Source organism: Olea europaea, chromosome 23 (assembly GCF_002742605.1).
Source record: "Olea europaea var. sylvestris chromosome 23, O_europaea_v1, whole genome shotgun sequence".
Taxonomy (NCBI): Eukaryota; Viridiplantae; Streptophyta; class Magnoliopsida; order Lamiales; family Oleaceae; genus Olea; species Olea europaea.
The window spans coordinates 4,436,432-4,447,044 of NC_036259.1; the positions used below are offsets into that span (position 1 = coordinate 4,436,432).

Genomic DNA, 10,613 nt, shown 5'->3' on the forward strand with positions numbered 1-10,613 from the left:
CTTCAAACCAAAATGTCTTGGGGTTGACTTATCCGAATCGACATTTTCTCAAACCTAAAATTGATGATTAATTACGATTTGCCCAACGAGTCCAATATGATATATTTATCATTATTTTATCAATATTTAAATATTTGACCCAAATAAAATTTGAATTTAATATATCTTACTTTAGTGCCCCGACTTTCAAAATATAAAAGATAGTAGATAGGATAAATAATTTTATTCTATAAATTCTTTTTTTTAGGGGCTTTACAATCTCCCCTCCTTAAATATTTTCATCCTCGAAAATTACCTTGGCTAATCGAAGAGTTCTAGATACTTGACTTTAAACTCATCTTCCTTCTCACAGATTGAGTAATCAAGTCCATAATTTTGCCATTTTACCTTGACCAGGGGAAAGTCTCTATTTCTAAGTTGCTGCACTTTTTGTCCGAATTCATCATTAGGGTTTCTTCATATGACAGCTCCTTTTGTACAAGACACATTACCAATCCTTTCAAAAATTTCAAAAGGCCCAATGAATTGTAGTCTCAACTTTCATTTCTTTCCAAACCTCAGCACACTTTTTATTGGTGCTATTTTTAGAAAAAAATTATCATCCACTTGAAATTCTAAATCTTTTCTTCTACTGTCAGCATAACTTTTCTATTGGTCTTGCGTTGCCTTTATTTTTGCTCTAATCTTATCAACCGCCTCAACTGTTTGTTCAATAATTTCAGGACCCAAAATTCTATTTTTCCCAACCTCATCCCAATGGATAAGGGATCTGCACTTTATGCCATAAAGAACTTCATATGGGGCCATACCTATAGTGGCTTTAAAACTATTATTGTAACAAACTTTACTAATGGCAGGTGTGTCTCCCAACTATCGTCAAGATCCAAAACACATGCCTTCAACATATCTTGAAGAGTTTGAATGGTTTTTTCTAATTGTCCATCCGTCTGTAGATGATAAGCAGTACTAAACTTTAATTTTATCCCCATGGCTGCCTGCAAACTTTTTCAAAATTTTGATGTGAATCTTGATCTCCATCTGAAACAACGGTGACATTAATTCCATGTAGCCCGACTATCTCTCTGATATATAACTATGCGACCTGTTCCATACTAAAATTTACTTTGATTTGCAAAAAATGGGTTAGCTTCGTCAAACAATCAACTACTACCAAATAGCATTGTGACCTTTTGCTGACATCGAAAAGCCTACCACAAAATCCATCGCTATATGTTCCAATTTCCATTCTCGAATATCCAACAAGTTCAGTAATCCTGATGGCCTTTGATGTTCTACCTTGATTTGTTGATAGATGATACATTTCTCCATGAACAACCCAATTTCTCTCTTCACATTTCTCCACCAAAATGTTTCTCGAAGATCTTGATACATTTTTATACTGCTTGGATGTATAGCATACGGGGTACAATGAGTCTTTTCCAATATCTCGTTTCTTATACTTTCATCTTTAGGTATACACAACCTTCCTTTAAAATTTGACGCGTTATCTGCAGATACTTCAAATCCTATGCGTTTGTTTGTACCAACATCATCTTTTATCTTCTGTAGAAATTGATCCTTATCCTGTGCTTCCTTGATTCGATCCCTAAGAGTGGTTGAAACATAAACACTCTTATTTTCGATGTAGTCTGACTCGACGGCGTGATGACTTCTAATCTCAGTTTCTCAAAGTCCTTTATCAAGTGGTCCTGCAACATAAGTAAAACTGCTAAATGTGATCTTGTTTTCTTGCTTAGGGCATCGGCGACTACGTTAGCCTTACCTGAATGGTAATGGATTGTACAGTTATAATCTTTTACTAATTCCAACCATCTCCTCTGTCTCATATTCAGTTCCTTCTATGTGAAGAAGTATTTAAAACTCTTGTAGTCTGTATAGATTTCACATTTTTCACAATAGAGATAATGACGTTATATCTTTAAAGTATGAACCACCGCTGCTAGTTCCAAGTCATGCGTCAGATAGTTCTACTCATACTGTTTCCATTGTCTCGAGGTATAAGCTTCACCTTTCCATATTGCATCAAAACATAATCTAAGCCCTGCTTGGAGGCATCGCTATAAATTACAAACCATTCGAACCTTCAGGTATAGTCAAAACAAGGTGAAACTAATTTCTGTTTAAGTTCATGAAAAGACTTCTCATATTTTTCCGTCCACTGAAACTTCACACCCTTTCGAGTCAATTGAGCCGTTGGACTTGCTATTTTTGAGAAACCCTCAATAAATCTCCTATAATAGTCGGCCAATCCTAAGAATGTGCGAACTTCACTTGCACTGGACATGCTAGGCCAATTAGTTACTATTTTCACTTTAATTGGGTCAACTTTAATTCCCTGGACGGTAACCTGATAAGTGTGTTTTTGCACACTTATTTAGATCACAAACATGACTTAATTACGAGTAAAATGATTGAATTGTGACTTAATTTCGTTACATTTGTGAATTGTAGGGAGCACCAATGAACATGGTGAAATTCATGAGAAAAGATGCGAAAAAGGACTAAAATGACACAAAGTGAAAGTTCAAGGACCAAGGTGCAATTACCCAAAAGTTGACCCGATGAACAAATCAAGGAATTGATTGAATCAAATGCCAATTGATGATGTCTTGGGATGATGGAATGGAAAGAATGAAGAAAAGAGGCCTAGAAGTGAAAGATTCAAGTAAAGGGACTAGATTGAAGAGAATAAAAGTTGGAGTCTACCACGCGGCCGCATGGTAGAACTCTCGTACGGCTGCACGACTGAATGCAGGGAATTTTTGATGAAACATGGAATAACCATGCGGCCGTACGGATTAAAACCATGCAGTCGCATGGTAGTCTTTCCGATGCGAAATTTTCTTTCCTTATACGATTAAAACTCCTTTGATAACCTAATATTCACATGATATATATATATCAAAAAAGGTCCAGAAACGAGGGGAACACATTGGGAGGCAGAAAAACACTTTTTGAAGAGGATTTGGAGCGCAAGAACGAAGATTGATTATTAGAATCTCAAGAAATCTTCAAGCTTTTATAATCCGGTGATGCTTATTACTCAAAACCTGATGTATTTTGTTATTTTAACGATGCTAGGCTAAATTTTCATGTGCTAGGAGATTGATAAACCATGTAATTTGAATTTTAATATCCTAGTTTTACAATTTGACATTAAGACACATTTTTATTGTTTTGAATGATTTATATGCAATTAATATTTTCGCAATTAAGGGCTCATAATTGTGTGAATTTGGGTGATTTATTTTTGTATTCGAGAGAATTGGAATCGATTTGACATAATATAAATCATCATAGGGTCCGATAGGGGATACAAATATACCGCTATACCCTACGTGAATCTTTAAGTGTTTATAAAACCGCATGCATTTTTACATATGCACTTGTCACAGAAATATAGGCCGGTGGTATATAGAAATAGGTTTAATACATCTCAAGAGAGAGTATTGGATAGATTTAGGAACATTGATTTGTCACAATTGAAGTGTGTTGTCATATTGTGAAACTAAGATTTAAAGCGATAATTGCATGGGAAATCGTGATCCTAGTGTGTTTAATTTCTACTGATTATAACGTGCGTTCTCAACATTTAGTTTTATTTTAGAGTGTTAAAATATTGTTTTGAGTCTTAATTTCAATTCACTCATTAAATTTGCGCAATTAGGGTTTTACTTAGGTTCACATCCACTTTGGCAATCCAGTTTCGATTAAGGCTACGTTAGATAAAATTTGAACTAATCAATCTTTGTGGGACGATATTCGGACTCATTGAATCCATTTTATTACTTGTTAACGAACCGTACACTTGCGGTAGTTTAAAATTGAAAGAAATAATTTCGTGAACACGTTTTTGGAGCCGTTGCTGGGGATTGAGTTTAGTCTGATTTTATTTCTCGAGGCACTAATTCAAACTTCAAATTTTGTTTTGCTAGTATAGTTTTGTTTTTATTTTTACTTTAGCTTATTACCCTTCATTTGTGTTTTAGTCATTTAAATTGTTTGAATCTCAGTGCTCTTACTGGTTTTAATTCTCAGATTTGCATGTCACGATTGCCTGGAGGAGAATTGATTCCAGCTGATCCTAAAATCGAACGCACCTTTCATTGACGACAAAGAGATCACTGCGAAGTACAAGTACAAATGACCAATGAATTAAACAATCCTATTATTCAAGCTAATGAAGGAGAGGCAATGGACAAAGGAAATGAGATTCTGGGGGATTTCTTGACTCCTCAAGTTATTCAAAGTCAATCCAGCATTGTGTATCCACCGTTTGGGCAGCCCACTTTTCAATTGAAGACCTATGTGATACAACTATTTCAAAATGGACACCAATTTTATGGCAAAGCCGAGTAGAATCCACACACATACATATCTCGATTTTTGGATATGTGTCAACATTTCAGATACTAAGGGATTTCAGATGATGCTATTAGGTTAAGGCTTTTTCCACATACGTTACGAGACAGAGCACTTGAATGGTTGGATTCACTCCCGGTTGTAAGTACCACTACATGGAACGAGCTGGCACACAAATTCTGCACAAAATTTTTCTCCCCAGCCAAGATAGTGAAGCTGAGACATGACATATCAGTATTCAGTTAAGGAGAAATTGAATCATTTAACGAAACCTAGAACAGATTCAAAAACATGCTCCAGAGTGCCCTCAGCATGGGTTTGATAAAAAGACCCAAATCCGATTCTTCTACACAGGATTACTTCAATACCACAAGAGCATGTTGGATTCAGCATTAGATGGCTCAATATCCACACGAATAGTTGATGGGGCATTGGAATTATTTGACAGAATGGCTACCACATCAGCCATGTGGTCTTCTGAGAGGGCGATTCCAAGGAAAACTCCAGGTGTCTACGAGGTGGACACTTATTCAGCAATATCTGCAAAAATCGACTCTCTGTATCACAAGGTGGAAAGCATATCACAAGCAGCTCAAGCTAAGAAGAGCAATTGTGAGGAATGTGGAGCCGAACATAAAACATCAGAATGTCCAATACTCATGCAAAGAATTGAGCAAGCGGACTATGCACAGTGGGGACAACGCCAGCAACACAATCAATATGGGGAGACTTTCAATCCCAGTTGGAAGAAGCATCCCAACTTCTCTTGGAGCAACCAGAACCAGAATAAGCCACAGGGGCAATTTCAACAATAAGAGAAGATACTTCAATTGGAGGATATGATAGGAAAATTCATGGAGAAAGCTGAAGCTACACTTCAAAATCAAAATGCAGCCATAAAAAATTTGGAAACTCAGATGGGGCAGCTAGCCATCGCATTGACTGGTAGAACGCCAGGTAACTTGCCAAGTAATACAGAAATCAATCCCAAAGAGCAAGCTAAAGCTATTACAACTCGAAGTGTAGTGCAATTACCGAAAATCCACGTTAAGAGACCAGGTGTGACTGTAGAGACATCCTTCCCTGCTGAAAATGAGACTGATGTGAAGGAATCAACTCCAAAGGAAAATTTAGAAAAATCACAGGATAAGGCCAAGGTCACAGTCAACCCATACGAGCCTCCGATTCCCTTTCCACAGCGCTTGAAAAAGCAAAAAGTGGAGCAACAATACAAAAAATTCCTAAAAGTCTTCAAAAATTTCCATATTAACATCCTACTAGCTGATGCACTGTTTCAGATGCCTAGCTACGCGAAGTTTCTCAAAGATATTATATCAAATAAAGGCAAGTTGGAGGACCATGAGACAGTTATGCTTACGGAGGAATGTAGTACCAGAATCCAGAATAAGTTCCCACCAAAACTGAAAGATCCATGAAGTTTTACTGTTCCTTGCACGATCGGTGAAGTATATTTCGATAAAGCATTATGTGACCTCGGTGCAAGTATTAATTTAATGCCTCTGTCTATTTTTAGGAAACTCGGCTTGGGAGAAGCTAAAGTAACTACTGTGACACTTCAGCTGAGAGACAGGTCACTGACACACCCTAGAGGGATAATTGAAGCCGTGCTCATCAAGGTCGAAAAGTTCATATTCCCAGCAGATTTTCTTATCTTGGACATGGAAGAAGACAATGATGTCCCATTGATACTTGGCAGACCATTCCTGGCCTTAGGAAGAGCGTTAATTGACGTTCAAAGGGGGCAGTTGATCTTAAGATTGTGAGAGGAGCAGATACCATTCAATGTATTCAAGGCCATGAAACTGCCAGCAGAACTAGACAGTTGTTACCAAGTTAACATTATTGGCAAGGCAGTACAGGAAACATTCCTACTTCACAGCCCATCTGATGCATATGAGGCATGCATTGCACAATCCCAATCAGTTCAGTCAAGTTTTCTTGAAGTTGAAACATGTGCACAATTTTTGGAGACCAACCCGCCATACACCCGAAAACGGCACTTCAAGGAACTGGGGACAGGAAATACGAAGCTACTGCCTTCCATCCAGTAGCCGCTAGTTTTAGAACTCAAGCAACTACCGCCACATCTCAGATATGCATATTTGGGGGAGTCAGATACACTTCCAGTAATTATTTCAAACACAGTCAGTGAGGTGGAGGAAGAAAAACTGCTCAGGGTACTTAGAGAGAACAAGACGGTGATTGGGTGGACAATAGCTGACATTAAAGGAATTAGCCCTTCTCTGTGTATGCATAAAATTCTAATGGAAGAAAACTGCAAGCCAAGTATAGAGGGCCAGAGAAGATTAAATCCGAACATGAAAGAAGTGGTCAGGACAGAGATACTAAAATTACTGGATGCAGTAATTATCTACCCAATTTCAGATAGTGCATGGATCAGTCTAGTTCAAGTGGTACCGAAAAAAGGGGGAATCATAGTGGTGAAAAATGAGAAGAATGAATTAATTCTCACCAGAACAGTTACGGGTTGGAGAGTTTGCATCGACTATCGCAAACTCAATGCAGCTACACGAAAGGATAGTTTCTCCCTCCCATTCATTGATCAGATGTTAGAGAAATTGGCTGGACATTCACACTACTGCTTCCTTGATGGATACTCGGGCTATAATCAGATACCTGTCGCACTAGAAGATCAGAAAAAGACTACTTTCACTTGCCCCTATGGTACTTTTACCTATCGTAGGATGCCTTTTGGTCTTTGCAATGCTCCAGCCACATTTCAAAGATGTATGATGGCAATATTCTCCGATATGATTGAAAGGTTTATTGAAGTTTTCATGGACGACTTCTCAGTGTTTGGATCTTCATTCGATGAATGTCTAGAGCACCTGAATTTGGTCTTATAGAGATGCAAGGAGACTAAACTGGTTTTAAATTGGGAGAAATGCCACTTTATGGTGTAGGAAGGCATTGTACTTGGGCATCAAATCTCAGCAAAAGTAATTGAGGTGGACAAGGCAAAAATTCAAGTTATTGAGAAGTTACCACCGCCGATATCAGTTAAAGGAGTTCGTAGTTTCTTAGGGCATGCAGGGTTCTACAGGAGATTTATAAAAGATTTCTCGAAGGTCACTAAACCGTTGTACAATCTGCTAATGAAAGACGTAACCTTTGAGTTTAATGAGGAATGCCTCACAGCATTCAAAACTTTAAAAGAGAAGCTTACGACAGCGCCAGTAATTGTGGCACCACACTGGGAACTGCCTTTTGAATTGATGTGTTATGCAAGTGATCACGCCGTAGGTGCAGTATTAGGATAGCGGAGGAACAAGATTTTTCATGTGATCTACTATGCAAGTAGGACTCTAAATGATGCGCAAATCAATTATGCCATCATTGTGAAGGAGCTATTGACTGTGGTATATGCATTCGACAAATTCAGGTCATACCTTGTCGGGTCTAAAGTCATCGTCTACACTGATCATGCTGCATTGAAGTATCTGCTCACAAAGAAAGATGCAAAGCCGAGATTAATTCATTGGTTGCTATTGCTGCAAGAATTTGATATCGAGATACGTGACAAGAGGGGCAGTGAGAATGTAGTAGCAGATCACCTATCCCGATTAGAGCCTGGGGAGATGGAAGATTTAGTGGATATAAATGAGATCTTCCTAGATGAGCAGATGTTAAGAGTGGATGAAGCACCTTGGTGCGCAGATATCGTTAATTACTTGGCCAGTTCCATCCCACCATCGGACTACTAAAGTCATTAGAGGAAAAAGTTCTTCGTTGAATTAAAGTATTATTTCTAGGAGGATCCAATCCTCTATAGGCGAGGGGCTGATCAGATAGTAAGGAGATGTATACCTGAGGAAGAAGTACATGAGATTCTCGAGCACCGCCACTCATCTGCATATGCAGGACACTTTGGGGCTTCGAAAATAGCTGCAAAGATTCTATAATCAGGGTTCTATTAGCCTACAATGTTTAGAGACGCTTTTGAGTTTGTCAAAAGGTGTGACCGATGTCAACGCACTGGGAACATCTCGAGGAGGAATGAAATGCCACTGAATAATATTTTGGAGGTGGAAATATTCGACGTTTGGGGAATTGACTTCATGGGACCCTTCCCCCCGTCGTTCTCAAATCAGTATATCTTGGTAGCAGTGGATTACGTATCAAAATGGGTGGAAGCAGTTGTACTACCAACAAATGATTCAAAGGCAGTAATTAGGTTCTTGAAGAAATATATTTTCACCCGATATGGTACACTGCGAGCTATAATCAGTGACGGGGGCAAACACTTCTGTAATCGCCAGTTTGAGCAGATGTTAAATAAATATGGCTTTAAACACCGTGTCATTACTCCATATCATCCACAAACCAGCGGGCAAGTTGAAGTATCTAATCGGTAGTTGAAGAGAATACTCGAAGTCACAGTGAACTCATCTAGAAAGGACTGGTCTAAAAAGCTAGAAGATGCATTGCGGGCTTACAGGACAGCATTCAAGACACCGATAGGCATGTCTCCATACGGCCTAATATTTGGGAAAGCATGCCATCTGCCACTAGAAATGGAACACCGGGCATATTGGGCTATAAAACAGTTAAATATGGACTTGAGTGCCGTCGGTGAAAAGCGTCTACTACAACTGAATGAGTTAGATGAATTTAGAATGGAAACTTACGAAAATTCAAAACTCTACAAGGAATGAACCAAAAAGTGGCATGACATGCACATTCAGAGACGAGTATTCGAAGTAGGGCAGCAAGTGCTACTGTATAACTCGAGACTCAAGCTATTCCTAGAAAAACTATGGTCACGGTGGTCGGGTCCTTACACTATCACAAAAGTCTTACCATACAGAGCTATACAAGTCAGCCATGAGACTAAAGGTACCTTCACTGTTAATGGGCAAAGGCTGAAACACTACTGGGACGGTGACTTCTCCAACCAAAAGTCTACCGTTCAACTCGGAACACCAGAAAAAGCAGCTGCAGAAAAGTCGAGCTATCGACTATAACCTAGCGTTGGGTGGAAGGCAACCCACTGTATCATTTTAAGTTAATTTACTTTGTTTTACTTTTGCATCATAGTAGGAATTTTTCAATTTCATTTTTCAAATTTTTTTTTTAAATTAGGTCATTGATCATTCATGCATGTTAAAAAAGTCCAAGCATTGTCCACACGAGTCCCTAAGCATCACACACACGTTCGGGTTGATTGGAGTTGTTTTTGGGTGATTGGATGTGATGTTTACGCATTTCGAGGCAAACGTTTATTTTCAAATTTTCAAATGTTAATGCGTGATTGTGAAATTTAACCAAACTTGTGTTTTTGGGGAAATAAAAAAAAAATTTAAGTTAAAAAAAAAAATTTCGATAATGCGGTCGCTTGGTTACGTTGCCATCACTTCTTCCTTAAATTGTTCCCAAGTCAGGTTACTCTGGTGCTCTTCAGTCTTGGTGTGTGAGACAAATTCCCACCAGTGACCGACTGCTCCAACCAACATAAATTCAGCGCAAAGTACTTCTATGCATCTGTACAAGCAATGTGTCGAAATATGCATTTCAAGCTTCTTATCCATTCTTCGATAGCTAGTAGGTCGAAATTTCCGTCGAAAGTAGGAGGCTTGTACCTACGAAATCGTTCAAACCAGGGAAACAGCTCCAAGGACGAGTGGAGGTGCATTTTGTAATGGACGTGTTTGATTCTGTTTGGTCAACTCTTACATCGCTTACAACAAGTCACGCATCAAATTTGTGTGAATAGGTGGTGTCATTTACTAACTTTTTTTTATATTAAGTCATTCGTCACACACCTATATTAAACCTAACATGGTATACCTATACATCATAAATTTAATGAGTCAACAAACGTCATGTCTCAAAATTTAAAAGTAGACAATTTAAAACATTTAAGTTATGCAAAAGTTTAAATAAATGCATCTTCTTACCCATTTACATACCTTAGAGTCATCAGAAGGAGGTCGATTAGTGGTCGTCGAATGCCAAAGATCTTTCACATTTTACATATTTAAAATTTTTAAATTTACTTCGTCTTTAAATTCATATATCTGAACAAAACTATAACTTTTTTTTTCCCTTAAAAACTCTACGGTTAAAAGGAATTAAACATTTATTGCACGTAATTTTCTTTTTATTTCCTTAAATCTATATATCTATTTTTTTTAAAATATATACACACACGCTGGCAGTATGTATGTTATACAGTACGTTAGAAATTT

The 10,613-nt window shown here is 38.0% G+C and overlaps 1 protein-coding gene across 1 annotated transcript; it reads left to right on the top strand.

Annotated features, from left to right (window-relative positions):
- The first annotated feature begins 5,300 nt into the window (after positions 1-5,300).
- Positions 5,301-5,819, top strand: LOC111371945. The gene has a single exon (XM_022994092.1). The coding sequence runs from the start codon at positions 5,301-5,303 to the stop codon at positions 5,817-5,819; it is 519 nt and encodes a 172-aa protein (XP_022849860.1).
- Positions 5,820-10,613: the final 4,794 nt, after the last annotated feature.